Source organism: Gorilla gorilla, chromosome 22 (assembly GCF_029281585.2).
Source record: "Gorilla gorilla gorilla isolate KB3781 chromosome 22, NHGRI_mGorGor1-v2.1_pri, whole genome shotgun sequence".
NCBI classification, from domain to species: Eukaryota; Metazoa; Chordata; class Mammalia; order Primates; family Hominidae; genus Gorilla; species Gorilla gorilla.
In genome coordinates this window covers 47,780,881-47,807,583 of record NC_073246.2, presented here as the reverse complement: position 1 = coordinate 47,807,583, position 26,703 = coordinate 47,780,881, and the positions used below count along the sequence as shown (strand labels likewise).

Here is a 26,703-nt window from a genome sequence, read left to right as displayed (position 1 = left end):
ACCTGGAGGAAAAGACTCAGGAGGATGCCAGAAGCCAAATGCTGAAGGAACCACTGCAGTGAGGGAAAGGGTTGGGGAAAAATCCCCTCCCTCCAAGAATGCAGGGACCAGTTGGCTGTGCCACCCCACACCTGGGGAGATGGCTCTGTGCCGCTGCCTTTCAAGTTGGGCCAACCTCAGAAATCCATGGGGATGCCAGAAGGCTGGACCACAATGCTGCCTGGAGTGTGAGTGTCCTGAGCTTCTTTTAGCAGACATGGGGACTCTGGGCCTGACCAGCAACCGGGATAGAAGAAGGCCTAGAGTGCACATTGCCATGAGGGGCTCAAATGAAGATGGCTCTTCAGGCGGGTCAGTGGCACCAGCCAGACAGCCTCATGGTCCATTCCTCTGGCGACCCTGCTCTCTTCTGCCTCTTTTTCTCCTGCTCCACTGTCCATCTTCCACACACAGGACTGGTGATCTCCCTGAACTGCCAAATCTGTGCTTCCTATGGTCAACTTGTATGAAAGGAAGGAACAGGGCTTAGATTTCCTGCCCAGCAGGTGTAAAGGGGCAGAACAGTGAAGATTCCCAAAGTCCACAGCTCTAGGGCAGAAAAGCCTCCTGGATGCTTGAGCTGTAAGTGGGGCAGCCACCTCCACAGCCCACACAGGGACTCTGCTTGCTGCTCTGGCAGCTATCCCTCAAGAACATGTGGCCCATGCCCTCCCTGGTCTCTCAGTTTGTGGATAAGTCAAGCATTCAGAGAATAGTCCTCTCTATCCTCAAGACCCGTGCTTACTCTGGGGGGGACTGAGTGTGTTGAGGGGAGCTCGTAAGGCCACACCCTCAGGTATGCTGAAGGCATGAACAGACTGACGAGTGCTAGAAGGAATCTAGACAAGTCTGTGACATCCAACCAGCTTCAAGTCTGTTGGAGCCAACTCATGGAGAATCCCAAACCTCCTGAGGGGCCAGGGCCCATGGAGATAATACTGCAGGTGGGTCCACTCTAGAGCATTCCTGGGCCACCTTGTTCTTCAAGGTTTGATCCGCACCAGGGCAGTGCCTCCACAGCAACATAGGTTCTCAGCCCAACTCTCATCTGACTACTGATTAATATCTGAAGTCCCCTTTAGCCTGTTGCTTGTTCAACATCTTAGGGATGTAAAAACACATAACTTTTTATGGGCATTAAACCCACTTTAAAAAGGAAAGGAGGGAGGACACAGATCAAACAGTGGGGTTGGGGTGGTGAAGGCATTACCAAGCAGTGGGTCCCTCTGCCCAAAGGACAGCAGAGCTGACAGCCACTTGTGCCTGGTGTTTCTACCCAGGGACAGGCGGGTACAGCGGGCATACTCACATCATTGGGAATGGTGAGCTCATGAGTGCTGGCTGGTGGGCTGGCGTCCAGACCTGGGTATACCAAGGGGACATGGTTAGGCTGGTGGAAGGCTGCTAACAGTCACACTCCAGTGCCTGTCCCTCACTCTCCTGGGTCAAGTGAGACAGGGCTGTAGAGCTGGCCCAAGTGTGAGGGTCAGCACAGCCCAGAGGGCCAGGACCCTGTGAGCTTTCAGTCCCAAACTGCCACCCAATTTCCTTAGTCCCAACCTCTCTCAAAAGAAGGAAAGAGAGACCCAAGCAGGACATTTTGTTTTTTTCATTTTGTGCACAGCATGACTTAACTGCCCTGTTATGTTTGTATACTCTCTTGTGACACCTTGGAAAGCCACCCTGGTGGGCCCCTGGCTGAAGGGCAGGGCCATCCAGCATGTCTCAGGGTCTCTGTGCAGCACCCAGGGCACAGGCCATGCTGGCCACACTGATGCTGAGTGCCCATTTTCCCTTAGTTCTCAGGAGACCCTACTGGTTCTGAGGCCCACACCGCTCTACCCGACAGTGCCCCACCTCCCTGTGACACCCCCCGGCCTGCTGCAGGGGACAGCAGATGGCAGAGCATGCAAAGTTGCCTCTCATTCCGATTCTGATGTAACTCTGTCCAGAGGCCCCTGCACATAGCCTGGCTCAGACAGCTCAGGCCCACCAGGCAGTTCTTCCAATTTGGAGCAAGGAGAACTAATGGCATCACTGAGCCAAAAATGAAGTGCTAGGGCCAATGAAAAGCTGCACATTTCTATATAGATACCTTTCTTTGTTGAAGAGTGACAATATGGGTCTAATTGATCATCAAGCCTAAGCTTTTATATTTACAAATCTCCACTTAGTACCATCAGATAAAAGACAACCTCTCAGAGTTCAAGTCCAAGATTTGCTCTTGCTTGGAAGCTGCAAGCCCCATGAGTACTGGTACAGGAGGGGCCAGAGGCTGCTCTGCTCTTCGTGCTCAGCATTTCCATTTCCTGGACAAGTGGCGGCTCCAACCTGCAAGTCTAACGCTGACACTCTGCTCTTCCCCTTGCAGGCCCCACGTGGTTCTTGTAACTCGGATTCTGCAGCTCAGCCTGGGCCCTGGAGACCCCAGGATCCACCCCTCCTAACCATCGCAGGCCAAGCTGATGTACCTTCAGAATACCCCAGACTGGGGAGCCCTCCTCCCACCCCCATGCGTCCCTCTTGCTGGTTCCTGCCTCTGCTGTGCCCCTCAGCCTAGGTTCCAGACAGACCAGAGGGGTCCCCAAAATGCACCCCCAATGTTTGGAGACTCCCAATGAGCTCCTACTTCCTCACGGTGCCTCCCGTGCCCCCCAACTCCATGTTAAAGCCACACAGCTCCTGTTCCTCCCCACCACCTCTGCCCTGCCCCCCGTCCCTGCCAACCACACCCTCCCTGGGCCCTGGGTGGGGCAATTTGTCCACAATGCCACCTCTCATCTTGTCTTATGGTACTGGCACCACCAACCAGAGGATCCTCTCACTGTGGCCAGCCAGTCTCCCTGGCAGGGAGTGACCCCACAGGGCAGACGTGGTCCTGTGGGACCGTCCAGCACAGGAGGGGATCAGCTGGTGCTGAATGAACCAATTCACCTCTAATTCTCCATTATTTTTCCTTTGCATATATAAGCCTAGAGTTTCTGTTCTTTATATTCTTTTAATAAAGATACTTTCAAAACAACACTTATTTGGTTATTCAATTATCTATACACATTCCATAAACAGTGATATTTAAAATGTCACTGAAAAGATTTCCTTGGTCCTGCCTGAGTCCTAGACAGAAATTCCTGAACAAAGTAGACCTTAGATGAATAGAGAGGAGTGAGCCAGACCTGTTGAACTTGGGATATTTTGATTGAAGGGAGGAAAGTATGGGAAATCTTCCTAGGAGGGCACTAAAGTTAAGCAAATAATATAAAGAAATGTCTGCATAACCAGGACATTCATCTCAGGACAGCATGATCAATGTGTTCATTCATCTCAGGACGGCAAGGCCCAGGTGTTCATCCCTCTCAGGAGAGCATGGCTGATGTGTTCATTCATCTCAAGACAGCATAGCCCAGGTGTTCATTCATCTCAAGAGAGCATGGCCAATGTGTTCATTCATCTCAGGATGGCATGGCCGATGTGTTCATTCATCTCAAGATGGCATGGCCGATGTGTTCATTCATCTCAAGATGGCATGGCCGATGTGTTCATTCATCTCAGGACAGCATGGCCCAGGTGTTCACTCATCTCAGGACAGCATGGCTGATGTGTTCATTCATCTCAGGATAGCATGGCTGATGTGTTTATTCATCTCATGACGGCATGGACCAGGTGTCCATCCATCTCAGGACGGCAAGGCCCAGGTGTTCGTTCATCTCAGGACAGCATGGCCGATGTGTTCATTCATTTCAGGATGGCATGGCCCAGGTGTTTGTTCATCTCAGGACAGCATGACCGTTGTGTTCATTCATCTCAGGATGGCACGGCCGACGTGTTCGTTCTCAGGACAGCATGGCCGATGTGTTCATTCATCTCAGGACGGCATGGCTGATGTGTTCATTCACCTCAGGACAGCATGGCCGATGTCTTCATTCATTTCAGGATGGCATGGCCCAGGTGCTCATTCATCTCAGGATAGCATGACCATTGTGTTCATTCATCTCAGGACGGCAGGGCCGACATGTTCATTCATCTCGGGACAGCATGGCCCAGGTGTTCGTTCATCTCAGGACAGCATGGCCCGGGTGTTCGTTCATCTCAGGACGGCATGGCTGACATGTTCGTTCATCTCAGGATGGCATGGCCCAGGTGTTCATTCATCTCAGGATGGCACGGCCGACGTGTTAGTTCATCTCAGGACAGCATGGCCCAGGTGTTCATTCATCTCAGGACAGCATGACCGTTGTGTTCATTCATCTCAGGACAGCATGGCTGATGTGTTCATTCATTTCAGGATGGCACGGCCGATGTGTTCATTCATTTCAGGACAGCATGGCCGACGTGTTTGTTCATCTCAGGACGGCATGGCTGATGTGTTCACTCATCTCAGGACAGCATGGCCCAGGTGTTTGTTCATCTCAGGACGGCATGGCCCAGGTGTTTGTTCATCTCACGACAGCATGGCCAACGTGTTCACTCATCTCAGGACAGCATGGCCCAGGTGAGTCTGTTTCTTATGAAGATGACGACATTCCAGGTACCAGGGGTAAAGGAGGCTGCCCCAACCTGCAGTCCAAGCCCACGCTGGAAGTCTCCTGGCCGCAGCATTCAAAGAGGCCACAAACACCTCCCATCGCTGCCCACCCAATTTAACCCTGTTGTGGCTGGCATGTGTGTGCACTGCAGTCCCCAGGGCCTTGGTGAGGGGAGGGTCATTACAGGACACCTGCCTGGCCACCAGGAAGCCACTGTGGCACCGGCCATGTGCACATGGAGCCACAAGGTGTGGTGCGTGTGTGGCATCTTCTTCACGGGCACCTAGGAACCCGCTAAGCCCCAGGCAAACAATTGTGTCTGTTTCATGGCCTTGGCCACTGAATCTACAAATCTATGTGCTACCCCACAGTATCTGAGGAATGAACATTTTAATGCAAGTCGGGAGGGGTGCAGGCAAATCCAGCACAGACTGATCTTCCTCCTTAAGGGTTTGCTTGTAGTCCTACAAAACCCATTTCCAAAGCACACCATGGTGAGACCTCTATTTCCTGCTCCCACGGCTGCCTCCCATGGCCGGGGTGCCCTGCTCTGAGCACCTCAGGCCCCACCATCCAGCCACAGTGGCAGCATGGCACCACCCACGCCCTGGGCAGCACCTGAGGCTGGCCCACAGCCTCCCACGGAAGCTGGAAACTGCTGCAGCGGCAGGGCCCCCACACCTCCTCCCCCTGGGGCTCTGCTCTGCCGCCCTGGCCTGTTCTCCTGTCAGTGTGGCTTTGTGTTACCTGATGACTGGCCCATCAGATTTTGAGCTTCTTCGGAGGAGTGTAAAGGCAGCTTTTCTCCTGGAGAGCAAAGAAGAGACAGGTTTAATGTTTTGCCCTCAAGGAGATAAGCAGGGTCCCTTCAACTAGGGAAGCTCAAAATATGACTGGCGCACGCACCGGCGCTCTCTCTGGCCACGGCCACAGGCATGGCACTGCCTCTGTGGGGAGGGACACCTAGCTGCCAGGCACGCCAGGGGGAGAGGGGGGTTGTCCACAGGCATGGCGCTGCCTCTGCAGGGAGGGACACCCAACTGCCAGGCATGCCAGGGGCAGGGTGGGCTTGCCACGGATGGCCACCCTTTATGGCCTCATGACAGCGACTGGGCTAGGGCTGACTCAGGTCACTGCTCTCCTGGGGCAGGGCTGGGTGCCACCTTGGGATACGCAGTGGCTTCCTGCAGAAGAGCATCCACGTCTGCTGTGCTCTCGCTCCTGGAGAGAAAAGCCTCCAGGGCGGCCCAGTGGGTACGCTCAGCAGAAAGGGCCACCCAGGACAGACTGCGGGCAGCACAGGGCACTGCCCAGCAAGCGCAGACCCTCGGTGGGCAGACGTCTCTTCACAAGCAAGGCTATGGCAAGGCCAGCTGTAAGGTGAACCAGCCCCCAAAAGTGGGAGCGAGACCCACCTCCCGCCCCCACCCTGTCCCCGGCCCCAGCCCCAGCAAGCCTGCTGCATGTGAACGTGGCAGCACCGGCACTCACAAATCCAACTGCACCTGTTCTATGCACTGCACCGAATAACACAGTTCAGAAAGAGAAAGTCCCCAGGTGAGAAGAGAAGGAGGTGAGAAAAGGGCTGGGTACGTACCGGGGAAAGCGGGGTTGGTCTGTCCGAGGGGAGGAAAGGGGGTTTGCTGCATGGCCAACTGGTGGAGCTTGGTCAACTGCTGGGGTAGGAGGGACATGAGAGCTAAGAAGGTTATTGTCATCGAGTACAAGTCACACCAAATTAAAACGGCAGTAACAGAACTTTGCACAGATAGATAGAAAGAGGGCCATGCGGACACATGGCAGACGCAAGAGAACGCAAGGACTTGGCCTGGGGGAAGCCAATGGAGTCCAGGCTGTGAGCAGGCCAATGCCTGGCGTGCAGAAGGCAGCTCCAGAAGCTGCTGTCTTCTCTCCCTGGCTCCCCGGCAGCTCCAGCCTAGACCGGCCCAGCCTCCCTCTCACCGGCTGGTGTGGACAGGAGGCCGGGGCCAGTGGGCCATGGAGAGTCTGGGGGAGTCCGGGAGCCACAGATGAAGACCAGCTGCACTTCTAGGAGATTCAAGGCCAAGTCACTGGTCACTAAAATCAGCCTAGCCCCTGTGGGATGCACAGAGGCATGAGTTTGCAAACCTCGCCCTGGTCTCACCCTGTGCTAGGCCTGGCCCACTCCCCTCCCCTGCAGGGCCTTGCTTTACCCATGAGGTGACCTGGGGTGGGGGAAACACCTGAGGGGCCACACACCTGCCTTTTAGTCACCTCCAGGAGCGTCTTGCCTTCCCTGGGATTACAGAACACTAGTGCTAGAAGGTTCTGTGGAAGGCATGAGGGAGGGACGCCTCGGGGCCCTCAGCTGGGAGCCGCCTGTGTCCCCGGTCCCTGCAGGCTGCCCCCAGCCCTTCTCCTCCCATCCTCGGGCCACAGGACTTTTCAAGGGGGCTTTGATGCCATTTTTAAAGTTATTTTACCTGAGCCTCATTTCTTAAATAAAAACTAAAAATAGCAGAAGATAATGGTAAACGTGGCAAGGTGAGGCTCAAAATTCTTCCACCCTTTGGAGATCCCAGGGCTGCTCAGCAGAGGGCATGGTGCTCCTCAGGCCTGGCTTTCCCAGGAGCCACAGGCCTCCAGTGGGGCTGTCAAGGCTGGGTGCTGCAGAGGGTGTCCTGGGGCTCAGGAGGACACCGGGCAAAGTTCCTCTGTGGTGCTGCCCAGCAGGCAGGGGAGGTGGCACATTTGGGGAGGGCACCACCTCCCCAGCATTTTCCCTTCAGAACATTCAACCCAAACAAATCCCAGCGTGGCTGTGTGTGGACTCCTGTGACCCACAGCCAGGCAGGCACCTCAGCTTCCTCACTGCACAGGGTATGGGTGGCAGAAGCTGCCACAGAGGCCACCAATGCTGGGGGGTGTGGGCGCTCGGAGCAGAGCTGCCATCTGCACGTGAGAAGGCCGGCTGCTGAGCACCTGACCAGACCCCCATGCTTGCCCTGGCCACCCCTGGAACCTGGGTTCCCTGACACCAGGGAGTAGTCAGGAATGCGGCAACTGTGGTCCCAGCGCCTTCCCAGCTGTGTGCTCCTGGGTGGGTTTGAACTTGGCCTCTCAGGAGCTGGGAGCCCTCCCCTAAGAGTTCACCCAGAGTCAAGATAAAGGCCCTTCCTTCCTCAGTACCTAGTACCCTGGGAGGATGGGGGGGCTGCTCCCCAGCCCCGCCCCTCCCCAACCCCTGGTCTTGCAGCCAGGTCTGGGCTGGGGGGCAGGGCAGGCCTGGCAGGAGGGGGCCGTCTGGTGTGCTGCAGCCCATCTGGCCTCTTCTTGCTCCCACAGGATGGGGTCTGGTCCCCATGGCAAGCCCGTGGCCTCTGGCACACCTTTGCATTGAGTGGAGAGCAATGAGATTGTAGGGTGTTTCTCACCGCAGCCTGACTTTGCTCCCTGAGCATCTGCCATTGCAGACACATCTGGTGAGCACTTACACAGGGGCTCATCTACAAAGCAGGCCCCGCCCAGGCCTCTCTGCCTTCCTGGCTGTCCTCTGACCCCAGCTCCCACGTGGGTGGCATCTGCGCTGCCCCGTGATGTAACGTGAATGGGCGTGCCGGGTTATCTGAGGGGATGTGTGTGGAAGCCCCTGATGAGGGTGCCAGGAGAGCTTGTGGGGGACATCCTGTCCCAAGGACACCAGCTGAAGTCACCAGGACAGTCTACCTCCTGGAGATACACGAGGCCCTGCGGGGGCAGCAGGAGGAAGCAGGCGCATCTGGGGTCCTAGTGAAGGCGCCCCACCTGGACAGGGCACGTCAGGAAAGACCGCAAGTGTCCCAGGCCGGGTAGGAGAGCTGCAGGCAAGATCACCCACGGTGGGGTGAGACACTCCTGGCAAATTCATCCACAGCCACAGGACGCCGAATGGCACAGATGGGATCCGCAAACCCTCGACTCCTAGTGGGGCTCAGGAGCTGCCCCATGGCCAGGGAATGGGGCACGGGGAGGGGCGCCCCCTGGGCTCTACAGGGGTTGGAGTCGGCTCCAAGATGGCCCAGCCTATGGCCGTGGCGACAGGAAGGCCTGGTGTCTCCAGGCCTCAGTTCCTTGAACTATAAAGTGGGGGAATGGATGTGAGTGAGCAGCAGCTGTGGCTGCGGATGACAAAAATGTCTCCCGATACATTTTGGGCTTTTTATGATGAAATGACCACACTAGCAAACAAATCTCTCTCCTCCCCACCTACAAATGTAGGTAGGGGACGTCCTAGGGAGGCCTGGACTAGTACTGGGCGGTGCTGGGGGAGCATCTGTGGAGAGGATGGGCGGGTGCTCACCCTAGCTCTGCCCGGGATCAGTCAGGCCACTGCACCTCGTTTGGACTCAATTTCCACATCTTTTAAAGGAGGGAACAGGACTAAGTGCCAAGGGGCCTTCCACTTTTTGGGAAAATTCTGCCCTGTTGAAAAAATGAGGCTTCTGGTTCTCACCAGTACCTCCAAACCACTGAGAGGAAAGAGTTAGAAAGTCAGGTAGGCAGGTGAGAGGGAGGGAGAGGAGGGGAGGGAGGAGGGGGAGAGTGAGGGAGGGGAGAGGGGAGGAGGGGGAGAGGGAAGGAGGGGAGAGAGGAGGGAGGAGGGGGAGAGGGAGGGAGGGAGAGGAGAGAGGAGGGAGGAGGGGGAGAGGGAGGGAGAGGAGAGGAGGGGAGGGAGGAGAACAGAGTGAAGGAGAGGAGGGCAGGAGGGTAGGATGTAGGAGGAGAGGGAGGAAGGGGAGGGGAGGGAGGAGGGGGAGAGGGAGGGAGAGGAGGGTAGGAGGATGGGCAGGGGATATAGCCCATTACTGAGGTTTCTCTGTAAACTGTCTTTTCTATTTCACATTGTTTCAGAATGTAACACATAGACAGCTACTAAAATTACAAGCATTTAAGATTCAACTCAATGAATTATCACAAAATGAATGCACCCATACAACTATCACTCAGGCCAAGAAACAGGCCCCCACCACAGTGGTTCTAACCTGCATTCTATTTCATCTCCAGCAAAATGTCTGTTTCTGTCATTCGCCCATTTTTCTTATTGCTTGATTTTTGCTGACTTCTCAAGAGCACCCCAGCATTTCAGATGCCATCCTGTCTGTCATCCCTGCTGCACAGATTTCTCCCCACTCTCCCATGGTGTCTTATGAGAAACAGTATTCTAACGTTTCACATAGTTGAACTCACCAGTATTTTCCTTTATAGTCTGTGCTTACGTTTTAAGAAATCCTCCCCTGACCTGAGAATAGGACATTCTTCTATATTTTCTCCTAAAACTGCTAAATTCTTCTGTCTTGTGTTGGAGTTCTTGACACATGGGAAATGATTTTTGTTTACGGCAGGAAGTAAAGATCAATTTCCCCACGTGGTAGACCCACTGTCCTGGCACTGTGTGGAGCATCTGCCCTCTCCCAGGCTCTCGTGGGCAGCTCTGTCCCGTCCAAGTCTCATAGATGGCTTCCTTCCTGTGTGAGGGATCCTGGGCTCTCATGTCTGATCCAGTCTACTTGTCTCCCACTGCACCAAAACCATACTGTGTGACATAGTCATCTCTGATGATCACAGTGCCTCCTTCTGGACACCTCCTGCGGGACCTGCCTGAGGCTGTTTTACAGCTAACATTTTTTAGATAATTAGAAGGAATACACTAAAATAATGATAAAAAGCATAGTAATACACAAACCAGTAACACAGTTGTTTATCAGCATTATTTAGAATGACGAGCTGTGCTTAACGGCAGGTGCTAGACGGCTAGACGGCTGGCAGTGCAGTGGGTTTGCACCAGCAGCACACGTGGGGGTAACGTGCTGCACTGCAATCTCAGGTCAGCTGCAAGGTCACCAGGCAACAGGAATTTCTCAGCTCCACTGTACTCTCATGGCATCACCATCGTCTGTGTGGTCTGATGTTGGCTGAACCGTCGTGTGGTGCATGACTGTAATTGCTTTGTGCTAAGAAAGTGTGGTCGATACAATTCCAATTTTTGAAAGATGATGAGATGTGCTTTATGGGCTGGTATGTGATCAGGTTTTGTAAATGTCTCCATGAATTCTACAGCTGTAGCAGGTGTAGCGTTCAAGGTACGGCAATCACGTCAGGATCATGGGTGGTTCTGTTGATGCCTTCTTCACACTTGTCTACTTGACCTATCACTCATGGAAAGAGAGGTGTGCCAAGTTTTTGCTATAATGTCTGTCAAATTATCTATGTTTTGTCAATTTTTTAAAATATATTTTAAAGCTATGTTTTAGGCACGTATAAATTTTGAATTATATCTTCTTGTGAGCTGAATTTTCTATCAACATGTAATGACTAAAGTTTTTCTCTTAAAGTCTTGTTTTTTTTCCCCTACTGATGTTAATATTGGTACACCAGTTGATTTTGTTGCATATTCCTTAGCCTTTTCCCATTCTTTCATTTTTTCTGGGTCCTTATGCTTTAGGTGTGTCTCTTGAAAGAAAAAAAAACAAAAAAATTATTTTTTGCTTGTTTGCTTGCCTATTTGTTCAGCTTAAAAATATAGTCTGGCAGCCTTTGCTTCTTAACTGGAATTTCGTAATTTTACTTTGATCACAATCATCCACATATTTAGCCTAATTTTTGACACTTGTTTTCTAATTGTCCTGCTTTTCCAGAGTTTCTTTTTTATTTCACTCCTTTTCTTCTGTTGGATTAATAATTTTTCCCCTCACTTGTTTCCTGTCATGGAGGTTACATATCAGACTTCTTTGTTGTTAGTGGTCACTGAAGCTTTAACATGTGCGTTGAGAGTCTACACTCGGTGTCTTCACCCTCTAGTGGAATGAGACAGAGACCTGCGGGTGTTCGCATCTCCTCACGCACACCCGACCTTACGTGTGCTGTTTCTACCCACTCGACTGTTCCAGGTCGAGTTTATTTGTATTATTTGTTTATCCTGTTTGGGAATTGTTGATGGTTTCTCTAATTTTGGAAGGTTCTCTGTGTGTCTCTTGGAATTTTCTCTCTCCATTCCATGTCTCCCCTGGGCTTCCAACTGGATGCATGTTCTTCCTTCTCAGGCCTCCTGACTAGTGTTTCTCAGACCTCCACGAGCCAGTGAGTCACCCGAGGGTCCTGTAAAGATGCAAAGTCTCGTTCTGAGAAGGGCAAGCTGGGAGCAACAACATGTGAGAGCCGTGCCACTGGGCCCTGCAGAGGGTGGGGTGTTCCAAGAAAGGAAAGATGGAACTAGCCAGCAGTGAGGGTTGCCTGGGCCTCTTGTTTCATGAAAGGAGTGGCTGCAGTAGCACAGCTCTGACAGCAGGTGGGGCCATGGGCAAGCCGCTGCACCACTTGCAGCTGGAAGGTCTTGGAAGGTGCCAGGCTTCAGAGTGAGAGAGGCTGGGCCCCTCGGCATGTGCCCAGGGCATGCGGCATTGACTACTCCCTCACTACAGTGAGGGGACCCCTCACCCACCTCCCCACAGGGTTCCAGAGGGAGACACAGAACAAGTGGGAGGAGAAAGCACTCTGCAACAATCTGCCCAAATCTCTGCAAGTGCATGAGATTGTCACGAGAGCCCACGCGTGCCCTTCATGTGTCCAGGGGAAATGCGTGGCACCGACAGAGTCCCGGGGATTGCACAGCTGGGATGAAGGGCCGCATCCAGCACAGGATCTGGTCGTGCCTCCCATCCCTGGCTCCCACTTACAACGACCCATTTCTACAATTTCCCCATGACTCTTTCACTGAAGAACCAGCTTCTTAGTAGATACTGGTGTCCGCTTGATTCCCAGCATTGCTGCACATCTGCCGCTCACGTCCAGCTGCCTGGGCGGCTGTGCCAAGCCCTCCCATTCCCTGGCTCATTAGCTCTGGCCAAGGCGCCTCTCAGAGCTTCCACTTCCTTGTGTGTGGAACTGGCCCCACAGTCCTGAGATCTGCTTCACAGGGTTGGTGCAAAGGCTCATCTAAAATAGCCTACACGGCAAATTCTTCGTCAACTCTAACATGTTTTTATTTTTGCTTGCTTTCAACATCCCCTTTAAATGATCGGGACGTTAAGTAAGGGAGTGATTAGGAGACCTGGAAGACTAGAAATAAAGATTTGTATATATGAGGGTATTTTTTCTTTTTTTGAGACAGGGTCTTGCTCTGTCGCCCAGGCTGGGGTGCAGTGGTGCAATCTCTGCTCACTACAGTCTTGACCGCCGGAGCTCAGGTAACTGCCCCACCTTAGCCTCCTGAGTAGCTGGGACTCCAGGTGTGTGCCACCACACCCAGTTAATTTCTGTATTTTTTTGTAGAGATGGGGTCTTTCTCTTTTGTCCAAGCTGGTCTCCAACTCCTGGGCTCAAGCAATCCTCCCATCTTGGCCTCTCAAAGTGCTGGGATCGCAGGAGAGAGCCACTGTACCTGGCCTATGAGGGTATTTTTGAAGTTCACTCATTTCTTCCAGAAAAAACAATTCCTTCCTGGTGTAACTTCCCTGCTGTAATTAAAGGTGCAGACGTGCTGGCTGAGAGTCAAGCAGTCTGTCCAGGCGTGGGCGCTCTCGGCTCTGCTCTCTGGTCCCAGGTCTCAGGTGCTGTTTCTCTTTCTCATTTCTGAAACTGCACTTGGTCTGACCCAGGCAGGACACACAGAGGCACATGGATAGTCTCCAGGGCTGCCGAGTGGCCATACTGGAGAGCCTGACTTCAGTCCTCCTAAGTCCTTCCCCCTGTCGAGCAGCTTTGTGCCTCTTCAAAACACCTGCACATCCAGAGCACAGTAAGCCTCGAGGAGGACGTGGGTAAAACGATGCATGTGGCGTGTGAGGAGCTGGAGAAAAGCAGGCGAAAGCAGATCAGTGCCGATGACTCCTTTTTTTTTTGAAACGGGGTCTCATTCTGTCACCCAGGCTGGAGTGCAGAGGGATGATCTTGGCTCACTGCAACCCCCGCCTCCCGGGCTCAGGCAATCCTCTCGCCTCAGCCTCCCGGGTAGCTGGGACTACAGGCGTGTGCCACCACGTCCGGCTAAATTTTTTTGTATTTTTGGTAGAGACGGGGTCTTGCCATGTTGGCCAGGCTTGTCTCAAACTCCTGAGCTCAAGCGATCCACCTGCCTCAGCCTCCCAAAGGGCTGGGATTACAGGCTTGAGCTACCACACCCAGCCTGAGCCACCATGCCCAGCCCAGATGATTCTTAAATAAGAACAAGCTAAAAACACTTTTTAAAATTGGGCACAGAAAACACATGCATATTTTAGTTTTACAAAAAGAAATACTCAAACCTAAGGAATGTATTTTCTTATGCTTGATGTTTCTTATTCATGGGCCCACACATCCAGGTCAAATATCACGTTCCTAAAAAATGACTCTAGTATCTGTATATAAGCCGGCACTGTGGTATAAATAAACTTTGTACTCAATTACATTATAAATTAAAACAACATATTCTATAATTATATTGATATTGTAAGAAATTGAAGCTTTAAAAATTTCTACTAAATACCAAAGCTTTAAAAATTTCTACTAAATACCAAGCTCAGATACAAATTGCTTCCTGACTATTGTTACCTATGTCACTAAACAATCATTTTATTTTTGTGTTTAATGATTGATAGTCCAAGTCTTCAATTTTACACGCCTGCAAGAAAAGCACCATGGAAGCTTCCAGTCTTCTATTAATAACAGCTGCTCTGCAAATCTCACGACACCGATGTAGAAACAGAATGTCTTCCACAGAGAGATACTTCACAGTAAAGAACCAAGCGCCTTAGTCCACTCCTGCTGCTATGACAAAATGCCTTAGACCGGGCAATTCAGAAACAGCATAAATGTGTGGCTCACAGTTATGGGGGCTGGAAACTGGAGATCAAAGTGCTGGCTGGTTTGGTGTATGGGAAGGGCCCAGTCTCTGCTTTCAATATGGTGCCTGAACGCTCTTGTCCTCACATGACAGGAGGGATGGAGGGGAGGCCACTCTCTGAAGCCTCTGTTATCTGAAGCCTCTGTTATCTGAAGCCTCTGTTATCTGAAGCCTCTGTTATAGGGGCACCAATGCTGTTCACGAGGGTGGAGCACTCATGACCCAATCACTCCCCAGCCCTGGGACCCCCCACCCTCTAATGCTGTCACCTTGGTGATTAGGTTCCAACAGAGAAATTGTGGAGGAATAGACATATTTAAACCATGCACCAGGTATCTCAAATCATTACCACATGCACTGAGGCAGTTCTCTTAACAGTTAGTTATACGTTAAACTAATTTGAAACAATCTGCACAACTACCCATTTCTAAGAGATACTGAGAAAGTCACATGAGAAAGAGCAAAGCCACCGATCGAAGTAAAAGCCAATCACCAAACATCAGGGTCCTGCAGTCCCACCGTGGCACACAGCCACGGCCTCTGGAAATTTCAGACCACAAGCATTCTGGCTCAGACAGGTGCTCAGCCAAAGGCCACAGTGAGAACGTTAGGCTCTGTGGCCACAGGAAACCCGTAAGGTGTCACCAGAGGGTCCCCGCAGGTCTGAACATCCAACTTCAGGGCGACTGTCTGGGGTAAAGACAAACCCTGACCCCATCGACTAACCTTCCCTTTACCAAGGGCACCGCACACTGCCTTTCCTTTGGGTTCCAGAGCTTTGCAAAGTCAAGCGACCCCCGCTTTGGAACCTGCCTCTGCACACGTGCATCTCTAGAGGTGTGCGACCACCTGTCCTGAGTCCTTAATGGAACTGGGCCACCCCAGAAAGTCGCCTCTGACTCCCCTGGCTGCCATCTTCATCTTCCTTCACACAGGCTTTCTGTTAGGAGGCATCACACCTGCCCCCCGCACCCCTGCCACACACATGCACGGGGACACGCGCGCGCGCACACACACACACACACACACGCACACACACACACCTCTGCTTCTGCCCAACGCTGCTGCTGGGCGCAGGCTGGGGCAGCCCCAACAGTGCCTTCCGGTGTGTGGTGGCCACAGCCCAGCTTCCTAGTGGGGACAGGCACTGGTGTCTACAGCTGACCCCAGGATGAGATGTCCTTGATGTAGCTACAGCAGCATCACCAAAGGTCTGATGCCAGGAACCACTAAAAACGGCCTCTGGGGCAGGTGGGGAAAGGCTTTTCTTGATCAGCGTTTCTCTACCATTTGATTCATGTGTTGCCTTTAATGGAATAACTATTCTTATCTATTCTCCATTCAATATAAATTTTCCTGCAATGATAGTAAATTGCATCTCTATATCAAAGATTTATTTAATGATCATTAACTCTTAAAAACACTCCTGACCTGCCTTCTCGTCTCACTCAGATGGATGCCCTTGCCCCCAACTCAAAAGCATCAGGGTTTGCAGAAGGCTCTGGAGCAGCCTGCTCACCTGACGGCCGCCTCCCAACCAGCTCAGAGGCGCCTCTCGCAGTTCAGAGGGAGCAGCACACGGACCGGAACTGCGTTACGAGGAGCAGCTACTGAGCTGGGCAAACGTTCAAAATGGTTTAGAGAAGAGAAATCTCCTCAGAACCAACTCCAGGTTTGCCCCATCTGCTGACAGCACGAAGCACTTCCGGTGTGGCCATCTCTCGTTCTCTGTTGCTCTCCCCTCTCCTCTCCCCAGTGCCTGCCAGTGCGGCCGTCACTCCCTGGGGGCCCTAAAGCCGCCTCCAGAGAGGCCCTTTGCTCACAGTTTGCACCTTTTATCTCTTGGCCCCTAAGGGGTCAGAGCCGCACAGCCCAGAGCAGCCCAGGGTTCCCCTCCGATGGTTGATCTGAGAGTATCTTCTTCCTCCAGCACTGGAATTACACTGACGGTTTATCTGAGAGTAACTTCTTCCTCCAGCACTGGAATTACACTGACGGTTTATCTGAGGCTAACTTCTTCCTCCAGCACTGGAATTACACCGACTGTTTATCTGAGGGTAACTTCTTACCCCAGCACTGGAATTACACTGACGGTTTATCCGAGAGTAACTTCTTCCTCCAGCACTGGAATTACACCGACGGTCTATCCGAGGGTAACTTCTTCCTCCAGCACTGGAATTACACTGACGGTTTATCCGAGGGTAACTTCTTACCCCAGCACTGGAATTACACCGACGGTTTATCCGAGGGTAACTTCTTCCTCCAGCACTGGAATTACACCGACGGTTTATCTGAGAGTAACTTCTTCCTCCAGCACTGGAATTACACCGACGGTTTATCCAAGAGTAACTTCTTCCTCCAGCACTGGAATTACACGGACGGTTTATCCGAGGGTAACTTCTTCCTCCAGCACTGGAATTACACCGACGGTTTATCCGAGGGTAACTTCTTCCTCCAGCACTGGAATTACACCGACGGTTTATCCGAGGGTAACTTCTTCCTCCAGCACTGGAATTACACCGACGGTTTATCCGAGGGTAACTTCTTCCTCCAGCACTGGAATTACACCGACGGTTTATCCGAGGGTAACTTCTTCCTCCAGCACTGGAATTACACTGACGGTTTATCTGAGGGTAACTTCTTCCTCCAGCACTGGAATTACACCGACGGTTTATCTGAGGGTAACTTCTTCCTCCAGCACTGGAATTACACCGAGACCCAGCAGGAGCAGAAAAGAGGTGTCGGAGCCACCGGTCATGGAGCTGCATGGGACCCAGCTCCGCATGGCCCGGGCGGAGCCAAGGACACTATGCCCGCCTGGCATCCCACTGATTCTGGAATGAAGACAAAGGCCTATTCCACTGGCTTTCCACAGCCTGGATCTCTGTGTGTAGATGGACCCTACGTTTCCATGTGGACTCTGAAAGGGGGAGTTAATTTCACCAGGCCCTCAAATGTGCTTGCCAAGGTATCTTTGTGGCCTGTTTGATAATGTCACCCAACTTCTTAGGTGCAGAGAAAGTATCACTGACGCCTGCCTGTGGCAGGTGAGCACATCCTCGCTGCCCTGCACGGGGACAGAGCCCATCTCAGTTCCCTCCCAGGCCCCGTGGGAGGGAGGAAAACCCAGGACTGCAGCAGAATTGAGACAATTTGACATCAGGCCAAGTCCTCAACACAAGCAGAATTAGTGCTAAGAGGTTAAAAGGTTATTTGAGGTCATATGGATACGACACAGGTCAGGAGCGCTGAGAAGTTGATTAATATTATTGTGTAATATTAATGTTAGTAGCAATTAACAGCAGCATGCAGGTAGGTAAACAACCATGAGAAGAGAAAGGTGAGAGGAAGACAAAGTGAAGACTCACATCCGGGTGAGGGATGGCATACTGTCCCTGGATTGTGTAGGCCTAGAGAGAGAGAGAGAGACCCCGTCAGACTGCGACCTGGCTGCACCACGGCTCAGCACCCGCCGCCACCCTCCAGCATGACAAGGACCCTCCGGTAGAAGCTTCCCCCTCGTGTGCCTCTCCACCTGTCCCCATCCTACGACAAAGGGCCAACCCTCCCAGGGCACCAGGATCCCCAGGGGAGCCGCACCCACTTCCTCTGGGCGGGCAGAGCTGAGCTGGCCAGTTCAGCGGGTGGGAGGGAAACAGTTCAGCCTTGATGCTTCCGACTCCAAGTTTCTTAAAGCAAAAGAATCGAAGAGTGATCTGTTTGACCCCCCAGTAAGAGGTCCACTAATTATTACGGTTTTGAAAATTTAATCAGTCACCTGGGTAAATACTTTTGGGAAATAATTTACCCCAAGAAGTCCAAACAACAAAAGAAAGCTCTAAACGGTGACCAAAACCAATTCACCAAAAGCCAGTCTATGTAGGAAGCGGGTCTACGTCAGTCACGGCTTGCTGCCTCTCATGATCACCCTGAAGACAGGGAGGGGGTGGCCCTCCTGACATGGGGGCAGCAATGCGCCCCTCCCAAGCCATCGTGTGGGGCTCCTGAGGCCTCATTTTGGCTTCAGTATTTCCTTTGCCTTCAAAACAGTGACTCCGACCTGCAGCCTCTTCCCACCCACCCTGACTCTGAAATCTGGGCAGGTGAGAGAGGCCCCACCTGCCCCACAGGTCCCGTCAGTGGAGACGCTTTCAGGTGATTCAGAAACTCATGGCCAGACAACAAATGGACCACACAGAGTCAAGGGAGAGTGAAGACCACGAACAGTTGTCAGGACTCGGGACATGGACAGGGCTGCACCAGGCCTGGTGGCAGCCTGGGGGTGGAGGGAGCGGCTACCAGCCCCTGGCTGTGCGGGCCCCACGCCACTTCCCATGAGGACCCGTGGTATCGGTGTTCGCGGTGACCACACGTAGGGGTGGGGGGACCCTGTGCACCAGAGAGGGACACTTCAGGGAAGGATGTGTGTCACCTCTGTGCAGCCCAAACCCTCCCATGGGTTTTGAATCTGCCAAGAGTTTTCATCATAAACAACCCAATCCTCGGAGTTAAAGGCCAGTCAACCTCCAGACAGGGACCCGGCTGCAGCCCAGCTTTGAAACAAGCCCCAGGGCTGTGAGGCCACAGTGCTGCGTCGGGTGAGGAAGTAAAAGAATCTTATCAGATAGAGCAGGAACCAAGGACCTCACTGTCCTGTACGAAGTGTCTTGAGGGCCACCTGCAAGTGTTTTGTAAAGGTGCTGCCAGAGGCACTTTCCCATGTGTCACCGAAGGTGAGGGGCCCTGGAACTCATGCTGGGAGCCGCCCCCTCAGCGCACGGGGTCCCAGCTCAGCCCCAACTGTCTGAGCTGAACCACAAGAGCTCAAGCATCCTGCATCCTGGGCCACGTGAGTTTTCTGACTGATCTTCTTACTGTTGTTATGTTTTCTATCTGCTCGTCCCTTAGCAGGCTCTGCTGATTTAACTCATGACCATGTCATGCTAGAAACGCGGTGGTGGCTGACAGGAGCTGCTGCTGGGTGCCCCCAGAGCACTCACAGTGGCGGGGCATCTTCCAGGTCCCTGATTTCTCCAGTTGGACAGAAATAAAGTGGACGGGCCCTCCAGGTTAGCTCTCTAGGGTCTGTATTGGGTTGTGTGTCCTCATCTAGGCACTGTGGGTCTGAGTCGTCAAGGAGACGCCAGTGGCCTTGCAGGTATCCGGCCCACACTTCTGGGTTTGCATTTCGGCAGCTCCCCTGGGTTACTTCAGGGTGGGTAACTCCCTGCGACTCTGTCCTCCACCACCAAGGCTGACCACTGGCCAGACCAGACTGTCCCCAGGGCCCCAGGGCCCAGCTCTCAAAGGGCTGACATTTTAGCATCAGCCTTGGTACAGCACCCACTGCACAGGGCCCTTCACCTGCTGCAGTAGGGAGGGCATGCTACTGCCTTCTTTACAGGAGTGAGAGGTGTGGGGCCGGTGGCTGAGCAGGGCTCAGCTGCACCCCCTCTCCCCTGGAGCTGTGACTCCACCCCCAGTGGCTTTAAGACCCCACATGTGTTTGTATAAACACACCTTCCTTTTGAAAAAAATCCTACCTTTTACCACATGATATCATCACGGATTTGTTTAAACATCAAGGTGGAGTCCACAGAGGTTACTAACCCGGTTACCTAACCATGAATTTGGGGAAAGCAGTGAAATGGAGTTTTGCACAAGGACTTCTCCTGCCGTGTGACTCCATGTGACCCTGTGACCTGAGCCCCCTAGGTCGGCGAGGTAAGGACATGTCCCGCTGCCCACAGGGCTGTGACACCAGGCAAATCCCTGGCTAGCCAGGCCCAGTTTCCTGGCTATAAAATGGGGGTGTGCCATGCCCTGGGGCTGCTGTAAGGATGGCATGTGCATGTGGGGGCTCCCTGACCACAGCAAGGCAGGAAGGGGTGTGTGCCAGGCTGTGGAGACGAGGCCAGCGTGGGAAAAAGGCATACCCTGCCCTGAGCACACAGGACCCCGGGAGGGAAGGGATGGACACACACTCCCTGTCTCTCCCTCAAACACGGGCCACAACTGGGAGATCTGATAAGATTCCTTTACACCGTAAGGAAAAGCACCAGGAAAAGTCCTAACATTTGCCCCTTCTCTCCTTTTTGATGGTAAAGTCAAACCTCAGGCCTGTTCTGCCCTGCCAGGGTCACCTGTGGGAACGTCTGTCTCAACTCTCCCTTGAACAAAGACACACATCACAGCCGACTGGACACAGAGCTCTTCCAGGCCAACCCCCGCCGGACACCTTCAAAGTCTGTTGGCCACAGAGTGGCCCTGAGTGGGTGGGTGCTCCCTGTGCCCTGGCCAGGGTTTGGGCTCAGGTGAGGGGCTGGGGCAGGACTCCCCTCCTCCACTCTCCTGCAGAGGTGCTGCCATCCCTGGCGGGAGAACACAGAGCTCAAGGGCTGAAACCAAAAGAGCCAGATCTGCAGACCGGGTATGGGGTATGGGGCGCCTATGAGGCCCCTGCTCACAGCAGAGGGAGGTCCGGACACAGCGGCACAGACGCCCGGTCGTCGGGCCATGCATCCCTCCTCAGTGCAGAGCTCCCTCCTCTCGCATGTCCCTGCTACAAGCACATCCTGGGAGTTTGGGAACACGGATGTCAGGGGAAACAAGACCCTGGTTCTCACCGTGCTGTTTCCAACGTGAGTCGTAAAATCACCTAGAAGGCGCCTGCGCGCCGGCTATCTAAGCTTCCTAAAAACACCCAGTTCTGGGAACTGGATTTAGGCAGAGCCAAATCTTCCTGCCCGGGTGAGGGAGGGAGAACATGATTCCGTGGGGCCGTCTCTGTGGGGGGATGCCGCTCTGAAGGCCCCCTGCATCCGCCTGGTGCTGGGTGTAGGTGGAAGAGCTCTGCCTCCAGCACGGGTGGGAGACGTGCACGTGAGAAGGCGAGAAAACCTGAGTGCACTAACGGGCAGCGGCGGGTGCTGCAGTAAAAGGCTGAGGTTGGCAGTGGAGGCCGCGAGCGGATCGGCTCTTACCTGACCACCTGCAAAAATGACAGGGGTGGAGGCGGGCTTTGGGCGGTAGGGAATGGTGGCACCTTTCGGTGGGGACTAGGAAAAGGGACAGGAGAGGGAGAGAGAGCGTTAGAGCAGCTTCGCAGCCTGGCAATGGGGAGGCGTGCCCCGGCCCACCCCACTCAGCCCCCTGCACCAGCTCCACGCTCCCCACACCTCCCTGAGTTTCGCAGCAGTGCTGGGGGAGGGGAGTGAACACCTCCAGCCCCCACACCCTCTGTGTGGCTGTCTTATGGCCCGTCCCTCCAGAGGGCTCCTTTTCGCTGAGCCCTGGGCTGCAGTTTGCCACACACCGGCCTCCTGAGAGTACCGCCTGCCCCGAACATCCTTGGGAGGCTCTGTGGCAGTGCAGAGGGTCAGTCCCATTGTGGGACGCCAGCTGGGGTGGGTCCCTTGCGCACAAGACCCTGTTGGACAAGGGCTGGCCGCCAACCCAGACGGCCCCCTGCGGTGCTGGCCCCTCCACCGGGGCCCCTTCTGGGATGTGCAGGGCCCTGCAGGCCGGGCTGCATGGCTTCACAGGGAGCTGCCCCCTGGAGCAATTCTCTTGAATGTTCTGGAGAAAGTTGAGCCCTGTAGGACTCCACCGGGACCTATATCCAAAGCGCTTGGCTTGGCCCGTGGTGACAGTCAGCAGAGATCTCCACAGGAGACTTGGAAACATCCCACTTCACTATGTGAAAAAGCATGTTTAAAGTGCTTATAGACTCCAAAGGAAAAAAATCCCATAGTTATGATGAGGTTTGCCTTAATTTCCCTTGGTTATTCTGTCGGAAACACAGGATTAACATTCTCAAGTGCTAGCATTTTTAGCCTGCCCTCCTTCTCCTGGGTGAGTACCCTGTCTAACTGTCCCCAGGGCCCAGGTCACCGAGGCAGAAGTCCTGGGCCTGGGGGGCACCACAGCTGGGGTTGGTCCAGCAGGAAGAGGTGGGGGCTGGAGCCCATGAGCCGTTCCTGGCAGGGGGCAGCCTGTCCTGCTAGGAGTTCTGGGGCCTTGGCTGACTCAGGGCCAGCCCAGCGCTCAGGGAGCGCCACTCACACTCAAAGCCCCATGATGGGGAGTGGGTGGCTGGATCCGCAGGGCCAGGGCCCTGGGGTGTGACCTCAAGTACTGTGGGGAAGGAGATGCGGGGTGGGTCTGGGCTGACTCAAGCTGGGCCTGGGGTGGGAGGAACTGACTGAGGTGGACGGGAGCCGCCGCTGCCCTCCCCGGCTCCTGGAGATGCCCAGCCTCGGGCCGCTGTGCTATGGGCCCTCGACCCCCACCCGGGCACAGGAGTTCCCAGCTGACCCTGACCTGTGATTCCCGCTTCTTGTCTGGGCACAGGGCCTGCTGGCCTCCCCTGGGACTGCATGAGCCTCCCTGCACTGGGTACAGGGTGCTGGGCCCTGGGTGGGCAGGGCACCATCTGTGGCGATGTCTGTATTCTCAGTGGGCCCCACCCAGACTCAGGGCACCCTGGGCAGCCCTTTCCTCCGTCATCTCCTGGGTGTGAGGTGAGGCATGCCCACTACCAAGCCCAGAAGTCCTCCAATCACCCAGGAGGGTCTTTAAGGCATCCTTGGCTTTATTTTTCCAGTCACTCTTCATCTGAGAGCGGACCCAGCTGTTTCCAGCTGTGATGAATCTTCTTCCCTGGGATGATGGCCCCTGGGCCTTGGGATGCTGCACAGCCAGCGGGAGTGAGAGCAGCTGCCCGGCCATCTTCACCAGCCATGTCTGCTACGAGCTCCCTGTCTTGCTCAAACCTCCCTGCCCAGGAAGGAGACAAGGTGGTTCAGATGATGGCTCTGGGGGCATGGGCAGCCTTGGGGCAGTGGGTGCACCTGCATCTGTGGAGCTGCATCTGGCACTGCACCGGGACGCAGGCAGCAGAGGCACTGGGTGACGCTGACGAGACCCACGTGTTGTTGAGGAGCTGGACCTCGGCCCTCCATTAGGGATGTCCCTCCTAGAACTGTTCGTGTCACTCGCTGCTCCTGAGCCTCGGCCCGCAGGGCCTCCAGGGCCTGAGACTGGAGAGTTGAACAGATAGCTCAGACCAGCATGGCACTTTCGCCCTAACCAGGGAGTGGGGAAGATTTCAGAACAAGAATATTTTGAAAAATATTTTTCACTTCACAAAGTATCAAACTTCTGGGAAACAACAACCACGCAAACATTTTTTAAAGAGTCAAACATGGGGTTTGAACCCCAAGCCAAGCACGAGATAGGAGTGAGCCTGGGCTGCAGGAGGGGCTGGAGGCTGACCCTGCAGAGCTGCTAGAACTTTCCATCTGGGGCGAGGCTTCTTCATTTTTGCTTCAGGAAAGACTGGCAACTGTTGATAGCTTCATGAATTTTGAGTATACTTCAGAGTTTTTTCCTCCCCCCGAAACTTCAAGAGAGGCATCTGCTCTGAGCGGGCTCTTCTCTGCTTTTCCGTTTTAATGCTTTTGTTCACCCATCTCTACTTCTGCATGAGTTTTGCATGTTTTCCCGAGTTTTGACCTCTGTTCCTCCACAGTGGTTTGACGCCTCCTTCTGCAGAACTGCATGCGCAGAGGAGCCTCCTGCCTTTGCCTCCCTCCCACCCCCAGCTGCCCCCCAAGGCCTGACTCCAACGTAAAGAGCACTGTTTCTGCAGCTCCAACTCAGTGCAGAAGACCCCTCAGTGGGATGACAACTTCTTACCCAAATCCGAAGATGAGAGGAGAGGCTCCCTCCTCTCCACATGCTCTCCCCTAGACGCCCCCACGAAGACACTGGACCCTGAGCTGGCAGCCCCAGCACCCCTGTGGCGCCCATACCGGCACCGCTCTCGCTCAGGCTGCCTTGGAAGCCCAGGTCAGGAGCCCCCCACAGCCCCAACTGTGTGAGTCCTTGGGGCGACCGGGGCTTCCAAGCCTTTGCCTGCAGTGCTGGGAGGCCAAATCCAGCACTGACGTGGGCTGGCCCTGGCGCGCAGACGGTACCTCCAGCATGACCACACAGATCTGCTTGACGCACTGGATGATGGCATCTGGGGTCCCCGAGATGGTCACCGCTCGCTCCGTGGAGTTGGGCAGCATGTCCCCAGCCACCTGCACCTGGGCACCTGTGGACTGGAGAGAGGGGACGTTGGAAGGGAGCACCAGGGTAGCAGCGCATGGGGCAGCAGTACCTCCCGAGTCTCGGCACCCAAGGCAGCTCGGAGGACACTTCCTTGGAAACCTGCATACAGCCCACGCGCCCCCTCCCCCCGCCGCCATCCCAGCACTGCCCCCATGCCGCCCCTGCTACCACGGCCTGGCACCCGGCCCTGTGCCTTCCCTCGGGCGCACTTGGCACCTGGCCAAGGCTAGACAAGGAGGCATCTAATCAGAGGCATTTTCAGGGAGACAAATGACTCTTTTCAAATACATGGAATCCTCTCTCCTCTGTGGAGTTTTAGGTCACAGAGAAAGGTGGACTCTGGTCATGGGAAAGGAAATGAAGATTGGGGCAGCTGCCCTGCTGCATAGGGCAAGGATTCAGGCTTTCCTTGAAATGGGACAAACGTGTGAATGTGAAGTTCACACCTGCAAACTCTGCCCACTGGGACAGGCCGATGGCTCAGGGCTGTCTCCAGGTGCCCTGGAGGCCCCTCACAGGGAGTAGATACAGCACCCAGTGCCCAGGGCCTCCCTTGCCCAGAACCATGTGACCAACTAGTTCCTCCCTGTCCCCAGCACGGCCCATAGGAGTGTAGTGGGTGGGCAGGATCCATAGGTGAGCAGTGGGTGGAAAGGGCCCATATTTGGGCAGTAGGTGGGGGGGGTCCGTATCTGGGCAGTGGGTGGGGGGGGTCCGTATCTGGACAGTGGGTGGGCCGGGTCTGTATCTGGGCAGTGGGTGGCCCGGGTCCGTATCTGGGCAGTGGGTGGGGGGGGGGGGGGTCCGTATCTGGGCAGTGGGTGGGCCGGGTCCGTATCTGGGCAGTGGGTGGCCGGGTCCGTATCTGGGCAGTGGGTGGCCAGGTCCGTATCTGGGCAGTGGGTGGGCTGGGTCCGTATCTGGGCAGTGGGTGGCTGGGTCCGTATCTGGGCAGTGGGTGGGGGGAGGGTCCGTATCTGGGCAGTGGGTGGGCCAGTTCCGTATCTGGGCAGTGGGTGGGCTGGGCTGGGTCCCTGCAGCGCAGTTGTGCTTGTTCATGGTTCCTGTGTTCCAGTCTCGCACTTTGAGCTGTGGGGTCTGCGTGGCCAGCATTGGGCTCGCAGACAGCAGGGACGAGGCTCAGGAAGGCTGCCTGGCCTGCGGCCGCCACCCGCAACCCGCCTAGAGGCTCCGCAGCGGCCCAGGCTGGGAAGGTCCTGTTACCTCCCTGATCTCCTTGATCTTGGAGCCTCCTTTGCCGATCAGGGACCCGCACTGGCTGGCAGGCACCACCAGCCTCAGCGTCACTGGGGGCTTGCTGGTGGCAGGGCTGTTGCTCATGGAGTTGATGATATCCTAGGGGAGAGACACGTGTGTTGGCAGCACTTCAGGCCTCGTGCAGTGAGAAAGCAGGAGGAGGGCAGGGGGTGCGTCCTGACTTCCCACACTCAGAAGCCCACAGAGCCCCTGCCATGCACAGCCGAGGACACAGTGGCCAGGCCAGGCCAGGGAGGACCAGAAGACGCCGCTGAAATGGATGGGCAGGCTGGCAGGGCACACAGACGGCAAGGCAGGATGGTCACCACGCCGCAGTGGGGTTGGGGCAGGTCTGGCCTTGGTCGTGGAGACCTGGTGGGCAGGGGGTGTGGACAGACAGGCTGATACAGGAAGTGTGGATGCTGGCCTAAGGGGAGGGGAGAATGGAGGCTGGAGACTAGCTGGGGGCTGGGTCTGATGCCCAGGGCCAGGTGAGGCAGGGATGTCGGGGACAGGCCACGACTGGGTGTGGAGGGCACGGGGGCAGAGAATGGCTCCTGGTGTCTGGCCTAGGGAAGGAGATGTGTGGTTAACGTAGAAGCGTGAGAAGGCTGAGGCGGGGGGGGGCCTGTGCCCACCCTCCTGGGCAGCCTGGTTTGGCTCATGGTCCTGACACCCAGGAGACGGAGCTGGGCTTTGGGTTCAGGCTGGCAACCCGTGGGGGACAGGGCTTCTGTCAGCCGCATGGGGCATGTCCAGGCTGTGGCCCGGAGCTCGCTGCAGAGCATGGCAGACAGCTCGGCAGAGGCAGTGACAGGGGGAGTGTCCAGGCTGTGGCCCGGAGCTCGCTGCAGAGCGTGGCGGACAGCGCAGCAGAGGCAGTGACAGGGCAGCGCCCCCAGGACACCCCCAGCTCTGGATCCATTA

General features: G+C 54.8%; 1 protein-coding gene across 45 annotated transcripts in view; it reads right to left on the bottom strand.

The window, feature by feature from the left end:
* Positions 1-26,703, bottom strand: part of PCBP3 (poly(rC) binding protein 3) — a 306,784-nt gene that overhangs the window by 5,750 nt on the left and 274,331 nt on the right. For 8 of the 45 annotated variants that reach the window (XM_063702541.1, XM_055373771.2, XM_063702536.1 and 5 more), the window contains 7 exons: positions 25,744-25,875; positions 24,381-24,509; positions 21,384-21,458; positions 17,769-17,810; positions 6,160-6,235; positions 5,310-5,369; positions 1,349-1,401 (listed from right to left, as the gene is read on the bottom strand). In XM_063702541.1, coding sequence (XP_063558611.1) covers positions 1,349-1,401; positions 5,310-5,369; positions 6,160-6,235; positions 17,769-17,810; positions 21,384-21,458; positions 24,381-24,509; positions 25,744-25,875 — 567 coding nt within the window. Of the gene's footprint in view, positions 1-1,348; positions 1,402-3,017; positions 5,027-5,309; positions 5,370-6,159; positions 6,239-17,768; positions 17,811-21,314; positions 21,459-24,380; positions 24,510-25,743; positions 25,876-26,703 lie in introns of those variants that run through there. The other 37 variants (XM_055373765.2, XM_055373768.2, XM_063702534.1 and 34 more) reach the window with 13 other exon arrangements.